Source organism: Aspergillus sclerotioniger (genome assembly GCF_003184525.1).
Source record: "Aspergillus sclerotioniger CBS 115572 chromosome Unknown BO94scaffold_8, whole genome shotgun sequence".
NCBI lineage: Eukaryota > Fungi > Ascomycota > Eurotiomycetes > Eurotiales > Aspergillaceae > Aspergillus > Aspergillus sclerotioniger.
In genome coordinates, this window is record NW_020290998.1 from 121,547 (window position 1) to 140,642 (window position 19,096).

General features: G+C 50.1%; 7 protein-coding genes across 7 annotated transcripts; 5 read left to right on the forward strand and 2 right to left on the reverse strand.

Moving 5' to 3' along the window:
• Positions 1–27: 27 nt before the first annotated feature.
• Positions 28–524, reverse strand: BO94DRAFT_583625 (uncharacterized protein; the record flags this gene model as incomplete). The annotated part of the gene is made up of 3 exons (XM_025615574.1): positions 28–296; positions 359–437; positions 495–524. 3 exons carry the CDS (start codon positions 522–524, stop codon positions 28–30), a joined length of 378 nt encoding a protein of 125 aa, XP_025469419.1.
• Positions 525–2,091: 1,567 nt separating this feature from the next.
• On the forward strand, positions 2,092–3,498 carry BO94DRAFT_616970 (uncharacterized protein). The gene is made up of 2 exons (XM_025616813.1): positions 2,092–2,456; positions 2,510–3,498. Exons 1-2 carry the CDS (start codon positions 2,198–2,200, stop codon positions 3,352–3,354), a joined length of 1,104 nt encoding a protein of 367 aa, XP_025469420.1. The 5' UTR covers positions 2,092–2,197; the 3' UTR covers positions 3,355–3,498.
• Positions 3,499–3,668: 170 nt separating this feature from the next.
• BO94DRAFT_573531 (cytochrome P450) lies at positions 3,669–5,335 on the forward strand (the record flags this gene model as incomplete). Its single annotated transcript, XM_025614974.1, has 3 exons — positions 3,669–4,468; positions 4,633–4,639; positions 4,665–5,335. The coding sequence occupies 3 exons, from the start codon at positions 3,669–3,671 to the stop codon at positions 5,292–5,294; spliced, it is 1,437 nt and encodes a 478-aa protein (XP_025469421.1). The 3' UTR covers positions 5,295–5,335.
• A 202-nt stretch (positions 5,336–5,537) lies between these two features.
• Positions 5,538–7,257, reverse strand: BO94DRAFT_583629 (carotenoid oxygenase family protein; the record flags this gene model as incomplete). Its single annotated transcript, XM_025615575.1, has 3 exons — positions 5,538–6,215; positions 6,462–6,884; positions 7,072–7,257. The coding sequence occupies 3 exons, from the start codon at positions 7,255–7,257 to the stop codon at positions 5,538–5,540; spliced, it is 1,287 nt and encodes a 428-aa protein (XP_025469422.1).
• A 2,567-nt stretch (positions 7,258–9,824) lies between these two features.
• BO94DRAFT_616998 (sugar transporter) lies at positions 9,825–12,315 on the forward strand (the record flags this gene model as incomplete). Its single annotated transcript, XM_025616814.1, has 7 exons — positions 9,825–10,055; positions 10,117–10,254; positions 10,978–11,146; positions 11,206–11,422; positions 11,498–11,572; positions 11,632–11,917; positions 11,972–12,315. The coding sequence occupies exons 1-7, from the start codon at positions 9,863–9,865 to the stop codon at positions 12,313–12,315; spliced, it is 1,422 nt and encodes a 473-aa protein (XP_025469423.1). The 5' UTR covers positions 9,825–9,862.
• Positions 12,316–13,610: 1,295 nt separating this feature from the next.
• BO94DRAFT_622527 (beta-glucosidase) lies at positions 13,611–16,739 on the forward strand. The gene is made up of 7 exons (XM_025617085.1): positions 13,611–14,190; positions 14,244–14,437; positions 14,488–14,540; positions 14,601–14,823; positions 14,876–15,122; positions 15,172–15,334; positions 15,385–16,739. Exons 1-7 carry the CDS (start codon positions 14,067–14,069, stop codon positions 16,676–16,678), a joined length of 2,298 nt encoding a protein of 765 aa, XP_025469424.1. The 5' UTR covers positions 13,611–14,066; the 3' UTR covers positions 16,679–16,739.
• Positions 16,740–16,791: 52 nt separating this feature from the next.
• On the forward strand, positions 16,792–18,753 carry BO94DRAFT_533160 (flavin-containing monooxygenase; the record flags this gene model as incomplete). Its single annotated transcript, XM_025611273.1, has 1 exon — positions 16,792–18,753. Exon 1 carries the CDS (start codon positions 17,092–17,094, stop codon positions 18,751–18,753), a length of 1,662 nt encoding a protein of 553 aa, XP_025469425.1. The 5' UTR covers positions 16,792–17,091.
• Positions 18,754–19,096: the final 343 nt, after the last annotated feature.

The following is a 19,096-nucleotide window of genomic DNA, read 5'->3' on the forward strand; positions in this document are numbered from 1 at the left end:
AGAGGTCGATTCAATTCCTTTTTTATATCAAGCCATAAACTCCTCCTTAAACTCGGTCTTAACCTTGGGCTTCATCTCCTCCTTAACGATCATCAGGGCAGCGGAAGAAGTACCATCCTTCTTGACTTTCTTGATCGGTGTCATAGGCGTCTGATCTGCCTGGCGCTTCTTCGGGGTACTAGCCGGGGTAGATTTGTTGCTCGAACTCTCGGCACCCTTGGAAGAACTGGTCGAAAGCTTGTTGGCCTGGCGCTTGAGTTTGATGATGTGTTGCTCGACGGCGCAGGGGGTGCAGTCTAATGGGATATTAGTTCATGGTCTGGTGTATAACAAACAAGGCTGGAGGAGCACAACGTACCAGAGCCCATGTGGTCAGCGAGAAACTCATAGTCGAGTTTGACTTTGCCGCGCATTTGGTTCAGAACTCCGATAAAGAGCTTGATAGTCAGTTTTGAGTTGAACCTCTACTGTTTTTGTAGAGCCCGATAGCTTACCCTGGCGTTGGCATCTGAGGTCCAGAACATTTTGTTTGATAGGGAGTTGTTGTGTTGTGTGGTCGACGGCGTAAAGGGGAGTAGAAATGGTTGGATTGTGGAGCAGCGGGTAAAAGTGAGATAGTGACAATAGGAGAAAGAAATTTTAAGATTATAGAGAGAGGATTCAGTCATATGAAAAGTAAGTAAGGTTTAAGTGAATGGCTTTTATGTGTTGTATTAGCTACAGCTTTTAATCCAGAATCAGATCCGGTGCTAGTGAGAAGATAGAGCTGAAACTTGGGTTTATTGACATTATAATCTCACAGATGTATAGAGTATTCACGCCTATATATCTGTGGACTGGAACTTATAAGTTACGGGTAAATATTCACGTTGCCAGCAAATGGGAGAGATGGACACTGGTGTACTATACAATTTGCGAAGCGTGCTAGCGCTGAGCAATACCAGTTCTGGCCCTCCTAGGAAAGTTTCCAGCTCGAAGGCTTCTGATTGGTTCACGAAAACTACCAGTCTGGTCTTTTTTATTCCCCTTCGATGTCATTATTAGGAGCTTGTGATTTCCATACGTTCGAGCCCTCATTTGCATTGACTAGGAAATGATGCGAGAGGAACAGAGCCGAACAGCCTTGATGCCTTGGTGCCTTACGATATCTTCTAGATCAGGCATCTTCCCCGCATCGCGCTGGCCCAATCGGGTCAAGCTCCCCTCGTTCTCCGCATCCCCAACCGTTTGGACTCCATCTCCATCAACCAATTTGCAGACATGCTCGGGCCTCTATCATTGTAAACACACCATGAAGTCACACACACCTCGCTCGCCGCAGTCCTGCTCTCGCTGTAGAGGTATGTATGGGGCTTGTCTGTGAAACGGAGACACATGCTGATGCCCCACAAACAGACCGCCATCTCCGCTGTAAGACATCCATGCTTGCCATCATCATTGACCTCTACTGAGTAGACTAGGTGCTGGTGGCATTCCATGCAAGTCTTGCCAGAAGACCGGATCCTCGTGCAGCCCTGTGGTCGGCCAACTTCGCTTTCGATCGACACCCCGTCCGAAGCAGTCTTATGGTTTCCCGCCGGATCAGACATGGGTGGGCTCCAGAAGCAAGCGTACGGTGCTTGGGAAGAACATCAAGGCGTATTTTTTCTTTGCTAACTGCTCGCTCACTAGGTCGTCTGACGTATGTTGATATGACACCGCGCGTGAAGGATCGCCCGCCATCCGAACCATCGATCGAGGCCACTTCAGATTCTACAAGCATAGACCAGAATGAAGCCCCTGTGGCTAGAGATCTGTCACGACCGGGTCGTTGTCAGGAGATGGACTACAAACAAAATGATTATCATATTCCTCGAGAGATAAAGGGCCCCGGGCAGACAAATTCCGAGCCTTTGGATATTTTAACCTCAGCTGAGGACACCCGAGTGGAAGGAATTATCAGCCATGAAAGAATTACTTATCAAGAGGGGCTGTCTGAACGCAGCAGATATCCACAGGGGCCATTGCATGGTTTACCCGACACCAACTTGGAGGCTGCGTATCTGAACTGGGAAGAAGCCTGTTTGATCCGCCACTTTGCGGAGAATCTTGCTCAATTGGTAAGAGTGTCAGTCTGGTATCTCAACACTACTGACATAAACAGTTTGATACTAGTGATCGCGATCGTCACTTCGCTTTGTTTGTCCCCTAGCGAGCGATGTTCTGCCCCGTGCTACGCTATGCTGTCTTCACTGCATCAGCCGGACATTCGACTCGTTTGGCATCATGCAGGAAAGACACCAAAGATTTGACCTCCGCTAATGGGGTCCCGTTGCACTTAAATCCCGAAGCAGCCATCCGATACCACGATATTTGCATCTCGCACTTGCTGGAGATATCCAAAGATCCAAGAGAAGAATACAATGAGGATGTTTTGACCGCTGCTACAATCCTGCGGTTCTATGAGCAGATTGAAGGTTAGTTTTTCGTCCCGGGGTGGTCGTAAGAAAAATGCTAATTGAACCCCCAGCCCCATCCATAGGCAACCCCGACACATATCTCAATGCCATTCAGTTCATCGTTAACACACAGCGTGATGAATTTTTCTATACCTACCAAAATATTCACGGTCCTTCACGTGATTCGACTGTACACTCATCCCCATCTGTATCCTTGCGTCACTCTGCCTGTCTCAGTGCGATGCGTCAGGAAATATGGAGCGCGTTCCTCCATCAGCGGCCATTTCGGTTCCCCGTCTCCCCAAATAATGACTATAGTGTGTGTGATCAGGCAAGCGATTTTATATGGGCCAATAGGATTGGTGTCTGGGTGGCTGATTTGCTGATCTTTTGCTTCGGCAACTGTCAGCTTGGCCTAGAAGAACGAACACAGCGCTGGACGGCACTGAAGGCTGTCGAACAACGATGGAAGCAGGCGAAGCCCCCGGCCTTCAAACCCATTTACTATCGTGCTCGGGATCCTACCATCGGGAAATACTTCCCGGACATCTGGCACATGAACGCTTCCCAGATAGCCGGAGCTCAGCATGTAGAACTTGGCCGGGTCCTACTGGCAGTCTCCGACCCAGCAAAGGCCTCTCGACTGGGTATGGGTGCATGGTCATGTAGCCAAACCCTTGCAGGGGAGCTCCGGGACATCACGCGACGGTTGTGTGGATTGGCTGTCTCCAACCCGCCTTGCCCAGCGGCATGGGTCACCGCAATGGTGGGGATATCTGTATGTGGGGAGTACTTTACCGATGCTGGAGAACAAGAAGCACTGATTTGGCTATTACATCGGCTAGAGTATGACTATGCGTGGCCCACGGCAACGACAGTGAAGGCATTGAGGAGTGCATGGGGGAATACTACCTGATCTGGGCAGGAATTAGGTGTCGGGTGGTACCTTTGTTTGGCTGGACATGAATCCATGCAGATCGTAAAAACGGAGTCTCCACGGTGTCAGACATATCCAGAACGATGCCAGCATTGTCAGTGATTCCAATCACGACTGCAGTTGTTAGACTCCCCAAAAGGGAATTTTACCTTTTATGGCAAGTGGGGCATCAGCATTATCCGCATCGCTGGTTGGCTGAACGCCAAGTATGCGATTCTTCCACAAGAACAGTCTGGTTGTTCTGAAAGAGAAGCTTATTCCGCTTCTTTTGGTCTCGAGAGCGATCTATGAAGATGTCTGGATGGAAAGGGTTCGACTGTCTCGTTGCGACGGCTATTCCTCGCTCACGCCGAATCCATCATGTTAGGCCTCGTTATATTCGCCAGAGCAACCGTTGCGGCAGCGACTTACCTGCTCCTTTTGCACTATTCCGGTACATCTATGATCCCAAAGGGTTGCGAAGATACCCTGGCTTTTCTCCCATTTCTGGTCTGACAGACCTTCGCCATGTCTATCTGAGCGCATGTGGATACCGTTCCAAGGACTTGTACGAAGCTCATCATCGAGCACCCATTTTGCGTACGGGCCCCAACGCTCTTTCATTTGGCAACATCGAAGCCATCAAAGACATCTATGGTCACAGCACGAAATGCATCAAGGACCTCAAATATGTCATCCTCGGGGGCTCACACACGCATCTCTTCGACGTCGTGGACAAGGGGGAGCATTCCCGCAAGCGAAAGACACTCTCAGCCGCGTTTGCCATCAAGCATCTCGAGCGATGGGAGTTCAAAGTTGCTCAAACTACGCAAAGGCTCCTCAAGGCAATAGACGGACATTGCACCCCACCAATGATCTCCAACCAAACCATCCCAGACCAGGGGGACGTCACCTTGGACTTCAACAAATGGGTCTATCTGTTCACAATGGAGGCAATCAACAATACTGCCCTATCTTCGTCCCTAGGTCTTCTCGACAAAGGAACCGATGTGGTCACTGCCCAGAAGAAGGATGGAACACTATACCAGGCGCGGTATCGCGAGTCACAAAGTCATACAGCCATCGCTCAAGCAGTGTTCGTCTGGGACTACAAGTACTACCCCTGGCTGGCTCGACTATCCAACCTGAGCCCCAAATAGCGCGATGTGTGGCAGAAAGCCGATCCATGGAACGATGTGGTGTACCACCAGGCAACCACTCGACTGCAACGGTACCTCGCCGGCGAAAAGCTAGATGACTTTTTCTTCGCTTTAATAGACGACAAGTAAGGCAAGCCCAACAACCTAGAGTGGGGTGAAATCGTCGCCGAGATCAGCGCAATTATCAACGCGGGCGCAGACACCACAGCCATCGCCCTAACCCAAGCACTGGACTTTCTCATCCGGCACCCACCACAACTACAACGCCTACGAGAAAAGGTAGACAGCGTGCTCGATAAAGACGACACTGTCGCACCATACGACAAAGTCAAAAACCTCTCATATCTCCGCGCCTGTCTCGACGAATCCCTGCACATCCTCCCACCCACATCAGCTGCCCTGCCGCGGCGGACCCCACCCGAGGGAGCTCAAATCCTGGGACACTGGATTCCAGGTGACACCAGCGTCTCGATGCCCATCTACGCAGCACATCGGGACCCGGAGATCTTCCCAGCCCCGGAAGAATATCGACCGGAGAGATGGCTCGGCCCGGAAGCCCGCAAACGGATGGAGCCGTACTTTATCCCGTTCTCCACCGGCGCTCGAGGATGTCTTGGACGCAACATTTCCTACCTAGAACAGACGGTCGTGCTGGCATCGGTGGTGCATCGGTATGACTTTGCGTTGCCGTCGCCTGAGTGGAACATCTACAGACATCAAGCTTTTAACCTTATTCTGGGAGAGATGCCGATGAAGATTTGGCGGAGGGAGATCACTTAATAGGTCTTCCCGTGGGGTGTCTTTACATTCTGTTGTCGGGTTATGGTTGAAGTTCATCGATTTCGTGATACTGGACTGCTTCTTTAAGTATTTAACAAGTAAATTGATACATATCAGCGGCAGTCTGTAACGAATTCTCTCACTGTTGGCTTTCAGTTGTCGGCATACGAAGATTGGCCATCACCCAGCTGTGGTATTGAGAAGCACACACGTTCAAACACATTTCCATGACCTCAATACAGCCTAGATCGTGGATACACCAATCTTTGAAGACATATCCCCACTATCCACCCAATTCCCATGCAACCCCGGCCGTAGCCGAACAGGGAGCTTGATAACCGCCCTCGCTGTAGTGGGGTCCTTCAAATCAAGAAGATGCAATTCGCTTGCCATAGTATTATAGTTGTTCACCAGGGCCAGAAGATATCCGTCCCCTTCAACGGGCGATCCAGCTTTGGGAATAAAAACCGGTTCCTGGACTAGATGCGTCTTTCCAGGGAAGTAGACCTTTGTTTCTCTGGTCAGAAGATCTAGATGTGCTAGAGCGTTGTATAGAGGATAACCGCCCCCGAGACGAGGCGCTATGCTCTCAAAGTCAGTCCCTAATGAAGGGTCCATGAGATCGAAGAAGCAGTGGTTATGTTTTCTCGTGGCAAAGCGATCATCTATTCTGTAGAATTTGCTGTTGCCGGTATGTAAAACCTCCGGGTCTGACAATGTCTCGGTAGTTGTGTTTGGGTTGATCGTGAACCTCATCAATTGGGAGGTAATTGTGCTGGGCTCGGGGGCGGAACCTTTGCTATCTGGCCACCAGAAAAATACGTTCTGTTGACTGATGCCTAGATCGACTATGATGTTTCCTTTTTCGTTCTCGTACGCATTCAGTGTGTGGCCGGGGAAGGAGTTGTTCCATCGGAGCCACTGTACATACTTAATGAGTAGGCTGTTGGAAGATTTGTATGAGTAGCAGCTACCTTGACATCGCCAGGCTTGGGTCCTCGTCGAGGGATGACTCCAATGTATAATGGGGTTTCGGGGCTTCATTGCCAGTGCTCTCCGCCAGCCTTTAGACGATCAATGTCGCATAATTGTGGAATGAGAGGGAAAAGAACCTAAAGGGATCAGTACGTCGATCAGGTTCAGCCGCGGTTGGATAGAAGAAATTACCCAGTTCTCTGTCACTGCAAAGTCATGTATCATGGCACAAACTGGCGCCACAAGCCAGCAAATATCTGAGAAACCCCCATCTGGACCGACCTGGTAGTAGCAGATATCCGGCGTACCATCGCCTTTGGCCTCGTAGCCGAAGCAGATCATCTCACCAGTGTCAGGGTCAATTTTGGGGTGTGCCGTAAATGTCAAGCTTGGGAGTTGGCCTTCAAAGTCGTACAATCCTTTCGTCTCCAAGGTAACCGGATCCATGGCATATGGAGGGGAGTCCTCTTTCAAAGCAAGCAGTTGGCCATTAAAGTATATCACGTTTGCGTTGGCCGTACTGCGGATGTTGAATCGGACGGCATCGGTGTATTTATTTCGATATTTGCTTAGCCCATAGTTAGCTGTGGGATTTGGCAAGGCGTACGTCGCCATCTGTCGGCATACCAAGAAGGGCTTTCCCTGCCTCTCTCTCTCGAACAAACTTTTCTGTCCGGACGAATCGTTGCTTCCACGAGACTGTACCATTATTGATACGAAACGCACTAACATTACCATCGCCGTTGAACCATTACTGCTGTCAACACTTGACATAAGCCGAAAACAGAGAGTAAGCTCGAACCGGATCGTCTTCAATAAAAGGTGGCATCTGCGGGTCAAGCATCACCCAAAAGAGTGTACCATCGATATCGTCTGGAATGTCACCGTAGACTTCCAATTTGTGAGCCTCGCCCTCCACACGACATGGTTTCATGAAGGCCGAGAACTGGGGCCTGTCGGGAAAGTGGAGGACCTTTGGAGAAGTCATTGAGGCATTTGGGCCAGGGGCACTTTGTCTAACAAGATAATGTTTGTTGTTTAAGCCAGTGGCACCATAGATTGTAAGGATAGTGATACTGACTTGTAGCTCATGGAGTCACCTCCTCACTTTCACTTGGGATACCGTGGTTTATATAGGAAGGTGCCGTCGGCTGTGCGGGCGCCTGGATCGCCATGCTGCCTGTGATATATATCGTTGTCATTGGCCTCCAGTTCAGACCTGGTGACTCAGCGGAACTTTACAGTTGCAGGAAATCAGGCCATTCCAGCTGGAGGGTGCGAGACGATGAAAAAAAGTGGAGGGAGAGACTGCTTGGCTACGGCAGGCATTAGCGGCCATCAGGTAATAATGAATTTTTGTGTTGAAGTACACTCACCGCTGACCTTACTACTAGATGATTGTTACAGACCCCTGCTAGCCAGGTTACTAGCAGAAGCGGACTCGTCAGGCAGAAAGGTAACGACCAGGAAGGACTCGGGCAGCCAGCAACTCTTATTGAGTAAGATCCCGGTTGAGGTAACACCCGAGGCAGCGCTGTGTCACGTGACCATCTACCATCAGATCTACCATCGAGGGTATACGATATGGTATACGGAAGCCAGGAACGTGATTGGATCGACCCTCGATCTACCCTGAATGGTATACGAAATGGTATACGAAGGATAGGATATAAGGACGCTCTTTCATGTACTTAGCTAGTTCTGTTCTTCGTGCTCAATTCTAATTGTCTTTAAGTAACCTACGTTTTGGTAGAGCTTAGCGACAACACTCGTCCGCACTTACTTACGGATAGCTGCGCGGCACTATCTGGCCTTACTTCTCTTCTTCTGTTCAGATCAAGTCACCTTTAGATAGTCAACAACCTGACTACCTTTGATTCAGTTCACAAGGTACGTATCGGAACGGGAGCTAAGCTAACAGGAACAGGGAGAAGCGATCCTAGGGTTTGACAATGATGCTTATTATTACTCTACATACAGTACTTTATTTATTAATTATGGTATTAATTATGATATATCCACCCATTAACCTTAAGCTGTACAAGACTGAAATTATTGATCTGTTCTATCAGGATTAATCTACAGGTAATATTTCTTCCACTATATATTAGAAACGTGAAGCTAAAGAAATAAAATAATATTAGTAACTAGCTAAAAGATTTCTACCTACACAGGATAAAAAGATATAGTAGTTAACATGATTAAACACGTGATGCGTTTTCTTACTAACTAACTAGCTATTCACTATTAAAGCTAAATACTATATACAAGTCCGTGAATAAGTGTGATTGTATAGTCACTACTCTGATATAAAGATAATATATTAAAGATACAAAACTGAAAAAAATGAGTAATATTAATAACTAGTTAAAAGGGTTTCTATCTACGCGGGATAGTAATTAATATGATTAAATATATAACGTGCTTGCTTACCGACTAACCAGCTGTTTATATGGAATAAGATTTAAATAGGATTTATAGATAATACAGACTTTATTACACAAGATAAAGGCCTGACAGGGCCTCTTCGTGGTACTCAGGACTAGTAGCTATCTATATAGCAAAGCTAAGTAAGTCATCAAATGATATATATATAGCTTTATATACTATATAGATAGATATATTAGATAAGCTACGCGCGATCTAATCAGACTTCCTACTTATTCTGCCAGCAGTAAACACCAAGAAATCATTATTGCCCGATGGCTGCTAATGCCCGCCGTACCTGGCTAGATAGAATGACTCAGCGGAACTTGGCGGGTATTCTTACTCCCTGTTGCGTTGGGCCATCATCTAGCATCCTGCACTATCTTGAGATAACAAAGTATAGCAATTCTGAGCCGAAACAGTCCAGCTTCCGCTCCAGGAAGGGATATCAATGTGCACGGATTATATCAAGGCATATTGCCTAACCTTCCGAGGATTATGAGAGGCCTTTACAAGCATTAGTTTCCTTTTCTGTTGTAGCCTACCTATGCCGAGTGTTATGACTGCAAGCTTCAATTATGTGTCGGCTCAATTTGGACAACTTGCAGAACATAGCAGAATGATACCGTCAGTACAACTAGGATATTTCGTAGATGGCATCTTTTCCGTAATAGCATATGTCTCGTTGGCACAGAAGAGGAGAGGGATGAGGTCACCCATGCCTCACCAGTTTCGGCGAGTTTTGGTCGTTCACGGCAGGCGGGGATCCCTTGCGCAGAACTACAGCCACTAATTGGTTGAGCCTATCTTTGGCCACGATTGCCCGAATAGGCGAAAATGCTCCGGCTCCCTTGACAGTTGCCAATGAGGCCCAGATGGACGATCAGGTTCCCCCGACAGCTCCATTATGTTTCAACCCCCAATCAACGACCCTTCCCCAGATCGGCACCCCAGGTTGGAGTGGGAATTCAATTGCCGACACGGAGAATGGCGCCTCGGGATTGGAGCTCACCATGATCAAACAAGAATGCCGGTAATTGCTACTCGACCGGATGCGTATATAAATAGCCCTTATGACGCCTTTTTCTTCCAGCTACGCCCACAGTTACCACATCATTTTCCTCTCCCTCTCATCCTCGAGCTCTCTCCATAGCCGACGTCGAAAAATGGCCCAGGAACTTTCTGTAAAGCTAGACAAACGCTTGGCTGAGCATGATGAGTATGCAGACAACCACGCACTAGCGCTCCTATCAACGGAGGTCAAATATGACAATGGAAAGCTGCGCGATCTTGCGCACGATCCGTACGTCTTTGGGGCAGCCTTGCTAGCATCTGTCGGTGGTTTCTCCTTCGGTTATGGTCAGTACGGTATACCAGCTTCTATGGTCATCCGCCCATTCAATGCAGTTAATTCTTCTAGATCAAGGTGTCATATCCATAATTCTTGTCATGTCCCAATTCCGAGAGCAATTTCCCGAAACCTCGCCGGCCCATGCACACTATGGATTCAACGTTGGACTTATGACCGGAATGCTTGAATTGGGGGCATTTATCGGCTGTCTTTTCTTCGGCAGGCTCTATATGGACCATAAAATCACTTACCAGGACCATAAACTATACCTAATCGGCCTTAGCGGCTCGATTAACCTGCCGCTATACCCAAATAGAAGAATCTAAGTCATGTGATGGTAATTTTTTGGTCAGGCAGACGTAAGGGCTGCCACCGGCTGCCGGCCTGCGGCCCTCTGATCCTTAACTATGTATTTAATTACTGACATCACCTCGCGTAAAACAATACTGAATTTAATACTTGATTATATTTTTATACTGCTAAAATAGCTATTCTTATTAATTAGGGCGCTCTGATTGGCTAGACATCTGATAATGATTAATCAAAATATAATTCATTTTATAGAAATCAGCCTACGTAGGTTGAATCGAGGCAGGCAGGTAAGGGGGGTTAGGTGGTCGGCTGGGATCGCGAGCCCTCGACGGCTCGCAGGCTCGCCGGCCTCGCCGGAGGCTGAATCGTTGAAAAACACGATGAAATTGAAACAGCATCTATTTCCTCTTTAGGCGTAGCCGTAAGACCACGGAAGCTAGAATGAATTAGGTATAGTTTTTGGTCCTGGTAAGTGATTTTATGGTCCATATAGAGCCTGCCCTTTTCTTCCCTGCCGTTGCCGATCGGATCTCCCGGAAATGGGGGTTGACTGTAGCCACATTCTTCTTTGTAGTGGTGCCACAATTCAAACGGCCGCCTAAAATTACGATACTATAGTCGCGGGCCGCTTCATTGGGGGGATCGGCGTCGGCACTCTTGCCATGGGTGCCCCGCTGTACATTTCTGAGATCTCTCCTCCCACGTGGCGTGGGGCGTTCTTGGTCCTCGAAGCGATCAGTATCGTCATCGGTGGGATCGTCTCGTACTGGATCACCTATGGAGCTAGGTATCTTCCGCGAGCGAAAAAAGAGATATCGTCCGATCCCAGCACTTACATGGATATAGATCAATCCCCAGCGACTGGGCGTTCCGGCTCCCCTTCCTCCTCCAGATGTTTCCGGCCCTGGTTGTGGGTGCAGGTATTCATTTTTTCCTCTTCTCTCCCCGCTGGCTGGCCATGCGAGGCCGTGATGATGACTCCCTTGACTGCCTCTCCAAGTTGCGTAGGCGATCCCCGCAAGACAAAAAGGTGCAGCTAGAATGGAAGGGAATAGTATTAGAAGTCCAATTCCAGAAGGCAATTCTGGAAAGGTAATATCCAGATCACGCCCGTCGCCCGCTTCTAGTTGGTATGAAGCAATGGATCGATCTTTTCTGGCCCAAATACCTCAAGAGAACACTCGTAGCCCTGGCGATTGCTTTCTTCCAGCAGGCAAGTGATACTTCAACTCCTCACTCCCACTTCGCGGCATCAATTACTGACCAATGTAGTTTTCTGGGATCATTGCGTTTGTGTATTATGCGCCCACATTTTTCGAAGCCCTCGGACAGAGTAACAATATATCCCTAATTCTTTCTGGTTTGATCAATGTTTGCCAATTCGTGGGCGGTATTCCGATCTTGATGTGTCTTGATCGCGTGGGACGACGCAAACTCGCGATTTACGGCGGGATCGCCATGGCCATTCCGCATTTAGCTATGGCCAGGTTGATGAATCGATTCAGTAGCTATTGGGCAGCACACCAGGGAATTGGCTGGTTTTGTGTGGCTCTCGTTTGTAGGTTTCTAGTCTGGCTTCTTTCTTCCCGGCCGCAGCTGACGTCGGCAACAGACTTGTATGTGCTTTCATACAGCACCTCGTACGGACCGTTGGCCTGGGTCATACCCACGGAAGTGTTTCCCAGCTCCAAACGTGCGAAAGGGGTTGGCGCCGCTACCGGGATGATCTGGCTTGCCAAATTTATCATTGGCGTGGTGATGCCTGATATGCTCATCAAGCTCGGATGGGGGACGTATCTCTTCTTCGGCCTCTTCTGTGTCTCTGCGGCGATATTTTCCTTCTTCTTTGTCCCTGAGAAATCCAACAAATCGCTGGAGCAGATGGCTGCGGTTTTTGGGGATGAGCTTATGGATGAGGAGCGCAGGCTGCAAAGTCGCATCGCTGGGGAGGTGTGATATCGCGGCCATGTAGAAGTGACACATGTATAAACAAGACAAAGGCTGAAATTTTAGGCTGTGGGTTAGCGAGCAGGTAACATTATCCATTCAACCCCATTCCATCTTTTCTCGAGTTGATCATAATCGCCTGTAAGCCACTAAGCCGATGCACAATACATGCACTTACATTTTGAGTAGGACCCAGTTTCGACGGAGTCGGCGGGCTGCAAATGTCGACGCACAAACACTGGCTATTTCGAGGAGTGGTCAATGCAATGTACTGGCCATTCTAGAGCAAAGACGGCAGCAATATGCAGATCTGGTATACTTCCTGAGTACACACGTGCTTTCACGGATTTTGCTTTTGTCAGCGACAACCTGCATATTGTTTTTGCGTCATGGCGACCAGGGTAAGCACGCTAAACAGGGTTTCCCCACGATATATTTCCCCGCGGAATGCGGTAGGACCTCTGACCGAGATGTTGCAATCTTGAGCAGAATTTTACCGGAGCCTGATCTCCACATCAAGGAGAAAGCCCAACCTCGGAGACCACATCCCGTGGGTAACCATCGGACGGTGCGGGGAAGCGTGGGAAACTGACTCAGTCAAGGAGGAGAAGCCTGGAGCAGAAGGGACCAGTCCCGAAAAGGCAATCCGATGGGTAACTGGATTGGGCAGTGTTTGTTGTGTTTGCCCCGGATCCATTTTGGGAAGGAACACCAGCTTCACATTCCAGGCTCTCAATTCACCTTTCATTCTTCCCGACATTCGCTCCATCATGCCGACCCTCATCATAGTTCCTTTGGTAGGACTTGAGCCACATTATCCGTCCTCATGACGGATGCGTTATAACCCCGCTCGGTCAAACTTTGGAATCCGACTCCCGGTTCTGCTTGGCAGTGGGAGGGCCCGAACGGACTTGATTTCAACACACTGCCCAAGCCATGCCCTCGTCTCGGTGTCTTCAATCCAGGGACCGCTGTGGGCACAAGTGCCGGTTTTCTGAGCCGATAGAGGGGAGAAGAAAGATCTAGTGCTTCACGCGGCACGACCCGCGGCCTCTTGGCTGGTGAGCAGAAGATGTAGGGTTGGTTTGTCGTCTTCCGAGGCCCGAACTGCTATAACAAGCCTTGAAGCTAACGGTGGTGCTCTTGAATTCATTGGACTATAGATGGCAGAACGAATCAATGACACTCGGACCTGCTACTCTTACTTTCCGCTGACGCCATGTCCTATGCTTCTGTGATGGTCAGACGACCGGGAATCAAATAGCCTAATTGCCCAAGCCAAGCGGGAAGTCGCTACTAGGAGACCATAACCCTCGCTTCGGTCTCCTCCTACGCGGGGCCTCGCGTGGCATGCTTTCCCTGCATGGATACTTGAGTCATGTTATGTCCTATGAGACTGCTCTTAGTCTGCATTTCCCCAGAGTCTCAGTCCATCGCATGTGGGGCCTTTGGAGGGGATGTGGGGATGCCCTCGCGGCATTTGCAGTCTCTCAACCAGCCGGGAGGTGGCAGACAAGAGACGGCTCGCCTGTTGTTACCCCGACTAGTATCCTACACCGTCACTCATGGCTGCTAGAGTCTGTGTGGGAGGGTCTCGTCTTTTACCCGACGTTTACCTGTCAGTCATGCTGTCGCAGATGCAGGGACCTGGAACTCATAATCACCCCCAACTGTCTGGAATGTGCGCGGGGATAACATTATAAATACCGCGATGAAAAGCACATTTGAGGTTGTTCGGCAATCGACCAAGCATTTGCAAAATGCACAGCATCACTGGGCTCCTCGGCCTGCTCAGCGGCATTTCTCTTTGCAGCGCTGCTCCAACTCAAAACATTACCAGCGATGTCTACTTCTATGGAGACTCGCCCCCTGTCTATCCCTCGCGTATGTTACTTGCTTTGTCTTACATGGACCTATATACTAAGACTTTTACACAGCGGAGGGAACGGGCACTGGTGCTTGGGCGACAGCTTATGAGAAGGCAAAGAAGCTTGTTGCCCAGCTCACGGACGAAGAGAAGGTCAATCTTACAGCAGGAGTCAGCTCCACTACAGGCTGCTCCGGCGCGATTGCGGCGATCCCTCGTGTCAACTTTCCCGGTCTCTGTGTGAATGATGCAAGCAATGGGCTTGTGAGTATAGGTGCGAAACAAGAAGAAACGGCTATGGCTAACGTTTGCAGAGAGGAACAGACTATGTCAATGGCTGGTCTAGCGGCATTCATGTCGGGGCGAGGTATAGATCCCTCCCCCCTGAATAACAACTTCCGTTTCTTTAGCTAATGCGTGGCCGCAGTTGGAATCGAACGCTTGCTCACCAGCGAGCGGTATATATGGGCCAGGAGTTCCATCGGAAAGGAGTGAATCTTCTTCTGGGCCCTGTAGTGGGCCCTCTTGGTCGGGTAGCCGAAGGGGGTCGCAACTGGGAAGGGTTCTCGAATGATCCCTATCTTACCGGTGCACTAGTTTATGAGACGGTCCAGGGGGTACAATCGTCAGGAGTTGGCGTCTCTACTAAGGTGGGTGCCAATCAGTACTCTCAAGCCACACATCATGGCTCATCTCAAATAGCATTACATTGGCAATGAGCAAGAGACAAACCGGAACCCCGAAACTGTTGATGGTGTTGAAATCGCCTCCGTCTCATCAAATATCGATGACAAGACAATCCATGAACTATACCTCTGGCCGTTCCAGGATGCCGTCCGGGCGGGAAGTGTTGCAATCATGTGTTCGTATGAGCGGGTCAACAACTCATATGCTTGTCAGAATAGCAAGACGCTCAACGGTCTTCTGAAGACAGAGCTTGGGTTCCAAGGTAGGCTCCCTTGACTTGGTTGGAATGTGATGGTTGCTAATTTTGCTAGGCTATGTAATCACTGACTGGGGAGCTCAGCATGGTGGTATCGCATCCGCCAATGCCGGATTGGACATGGTGATGCCCGAGTCCACACTCTGGGGGGCCAACCTTACCACCGCTATTGCAAACGGGACTATGGAGGCATCCAGGCTAGACGACATGGTAACTAGGTGAGCCGTTCGCCACAATAGGTGTAGTATATAATGTCTAACGGAAACAGAATCCTCGCAACGTGGTACCAGCTGAACCAAGATACGAATTTTCCAACCCCAGGTGTCGGTATGCCCGCCAGTGCCTCCTCGGAACACCAGGCTGTCATCGGCACCTCACCTGACGAGAAGGGTACGTTGCTGGAAAGTGCCATTGAGGGCCACGTGTTGGTGAAGAATACCAACAATGCTCTGCCTCTTCAATCATCGCGGCTGCTATCGGTCTTTGGCTATGATGCCAAGAAGCCTGATGCGTTTGACCTTGCTGCTACGATCTTGGGCAGTAGTCCTCCCATCCAGAACTCCACACTCTATGTAGGCGGTGGCTCTGGATCGAATTCACCGGCCTATGTCATCGCGCCACTCGATGCCATCCAGCAACAGGCGTATCAGGATAGTACATCGGTGCTCTGGGACGTCAGCTCTCAAGACCCAAACGTGGATCCAACATCCGATGCTTGTCTCGTTTTCATCAACAGCTATGCAACGGAAGGCTATGACCGACCGGGCTTGACGGACGACTACAGCGATACCATGGTGACGAATGTCGCTGGTAAATGCAATAACACCGTCGTTGTAATCCACAATGCCGGCATCCGACTGGTTTACGATTGGATCGACCATGAGAACGTCACTGCTGTTATCCTGGCTCACCTCCCCGGCCAAGATACCGGTCATGCCCTAGCAGACATTCTTTACGGTCGGGCCAATCCCTCCGGCAAACTTCCCTATACGATCGCCAAACAGGCCTCGGATTATGGCGCCTTGTTACACCCATCCGAGCCCCAGACACCGTATGGACTATTCCCCCAGTCGGACTACACTGAAGGGGTCTACATTGACTACCGGGCCTTCGATAAGCAGAATATCACCCCGCAATTTGAATTTGGGTTTGGCCTTTCCTACACCACGTTCGACTACTCGGCGTTGGATATCCAGAAGACCAATGATACGAACTCTCAGTATCCACCGTCTGCCACGATCCAAGAGGGGGGAAACCCTCACCTGTGGGATGAGCTTGTCAAGGTGACAGCGGAGGTGCAGAACAGTGGATCGGTCGACGGGGCAGAGGTGGCCCAGCTCTATGTGGGGATACCCAACGGGCCGATCCGCCAGCTGCGTGGGTTCGAGAAGGTGCACATCGCCTCGGGGGAGACGGTGCAAGTGACTTTTTCCCTGGACCGGCGGGATCTCAGTACCTGGAGCGTGGAAGCGCAGCAGTGGCTGCTGCATCCGGGCACATACCAGATTTATGTCGGACGGTCGAGTCGGGATCTTCCCCTGACGGGCGAATTTTCTGTCTAATATACCCAAGGACTAGCTATCATCCATAGCCTCAATTATATCTGCCCAATTTGGACCATTCCAATCTGAACTACTAATGTCTACATTGGTCCCGTTCTGAAGAACAGAATGTCAAGTGCCAATCCGAGAACTAGGAGATTGGGCAACGAACGGATGCTGTCGAACTACCATGCATGTCCTTATCTCGCTACAATATCCCCTACATGGCGTGTAACTTGGCGTGCATTGAAGAGCGGGGTCGTCAGCCGAGGCAACCATCTGGGTGATGCTGAGTGATGTTGTTCTGGCCTCCGCTGCGGGGTTACAGCGAGGGGTGTCGGTCCATGGTTGCACACAACCACCATTTAAATCACCCCCTCCCCCCCAATTCCCCAGTGACACCGAATTCCATTCTGTCACCACAAATTGCCATAATGACTACTGACCCGCCGGAGAGCTCCAGCCCCAAAGGGTTCGGGGGACCTTACGCCAACCATCTCTACCTGGACGTCTTAATTGTGGGATCCGGATACAGCGGCATCTACTGCCTGCATGAGCTACGCAAGCTGGGTCTCAAAACGGTCATCTTCGATGCTGCACCGGACCTGGGTGGAACCTGGAGATGGAACCGCTATCCAGGTGCTCGGCTGGACTCGGAGGTGCCCGAGTATCAGTTCTCGTTTCCTGAAACCTGGGCCAACTGGAATTGGTCCACGAACTATCCCGCCTACGATGAGCTTCGCCGGTACTTTGATCACATTGAGAGCGTCTGGGACATCAAGAAAGACTGTGCCTTTGACACGGTGGTCGTGGGAGCCGAGTTCGACCCCAATGCTGGGCGCTGGCAGGTCACCACGGCCGACGGCCGCCAGGTGACGGCCAAGTATTTCATCGTCGCGACCGGCTTTGCTGCCAAGCGCCACCTTCCTGAATGGCCGGGCATGGACTCCTTCCAGGGAGAAATCCATCACTCCGCCCTCTGGCCCGAAGACGACGTCGACGTCCAAGGCAAGCGATGTGCCGTTATCGGCACCGGAGCATCCGGGGTCCAGCTGACCCAAGCCCTGGGGCCCGTTGCCAGCTCACTCAAGGTCTTTCAGCGCACGCCGAATCTTGCCATTCCAATGCGTCTGCGTTCTCTCACTGTGGAAGAACAAGAAAGAGTCAAGCCTATATACCCGAAGCTCTTCCAGCTCCGGGAGACATCCTTTGGCGGGTTCACATTCGACTTCATCGAGCGGGGAGTATTCGATGAAAACGAAAGAGAACGTGAAGCCTTTCTGGAGCGGCTCTGGGAGCAAGGCGGCTTCCGGTACTGGGTCGGCACATACCCAGACTATCTATTTGACCCCAAAGCCAACCGAGCGATCTACGATTTCTGGGCGCGCAAGGTCCGCGAACGCATCGACGATCCGGTAAATCGCGATTTACTGGCCCCGTTGGAGCCACCGCACCCATGGGGTGTCAAACGGCCTAGTTTGGAAGTCGGCTACTACGACCAATTTAACCGACCAAACGTAGATCTGGTCGATGTGAGCAGCAACGCCATTGAGTCGTTCACGGAGAAAGGCATCCGCATGACCGATGGTACGGAGCACGAGCTTGATGTGGTCTGCATCGCAACAGGCTTCGACGTGTCCACTGGAGGGCTTGTGAATATGGGTCTACGCAGCATCCACGGGACCTACCTGAAGGACGAATGGGCGACGACTGTGCATACGCATCTCGGTCTCACCATTCACGGCTATCCCAACCTCTTTTTCACATACGGTCCCCATGCACCCACGGCGATCTCCAATGGACCAACCACCATCGAGGTCCAGGGACGGTGGATCGTAGATGCGATCAGAGCGATGGAGCGGAAGGGGATCAAATCTATTGATCCGACGTTGGCCTCTACCCATTCCTGGAAAGACACTATTGAATCGCTATCGAATCGTACTTTGTTCCCGACGACACGGTCCACGTATATGGGGGGGACATTTCCGGGGAAGCCATTCGAGCAGTTGAATTATACAGGTGGAATCCCTAAATATCGTGTTGAAATTCGGAAGGTATTGCCCGACTTTGATGGATTTGATGTTGTTATGCAGTAGCTTAACTTTTTACTTTTACTCTTATGGATCTTACTCTTCCGTTTTCTTATACAGTCCAGTCCTTGCAGTAGTTAAAGGAAGACAATGAGGACCACATCCTTAGTTGGTAGACAGTAGTTCGATGGTTGAGGAGAGCCAAACGATAGGTTTTGATTGTACTTTCCAAGGTACGAGTTATGAGTGGTTGTGTGCTTAATGTACTGACAGAGTGGGATTTTGCTCCACCCTGAAGGCCGATGTTAATTAGAATACTCATTCGGATAGTGAATAATAGGTTGTATCTAACCCATCCCCTTTGGTCGCCCAATTTGCTCAACCCCACTCCCAAAGAATTTCCTTCTGC

What these genes read in the sequence shown, in the direction of transcription:
- BO94DRAFT_616970 (XM_025616813.1), top strand. Translation starts at nt 2,198, where the DNA reads ATGTTCTGCCCCGTGCTACGCTATGCTGTCTTCACTGCATCAGCCGGA. An exon ending in GTTCTATGAGCAGATTGAAG is followed by an intron (nt 2,457 to 2,509) that starts GTTAGTTTTTCG and finishes TTGAACCCCCAG; the next exon opens with CCCCATCCATAGGCAACCCC.
- BO94DRAFT_622527 (XM_025617085.1), top strand. Translation starts at nt 14,067, where the DNA reads ATGCACAGCATCACTGGGCTCCTCGGCCTGCTCAGCGGCATTTCTCTT. An exon ending in GCCCCCTGTCTATCCCTCGC is followed by an intron (nt 14,191 to 14,243) that starts GTATGTTACTTG and finishes ACTTTTACACAG; the next exon opens with CGGAGGGAACGGGCACTGGT. An exon ending in GGCATTCATGTCGGGGCGAG is followed by an intron (nt 14,541 to 14,600) that starts GTATAGATCCCT and finishes GCGTGGCCGCAG; the next exon opens with TTGGAATCGAACGCTTGCTC.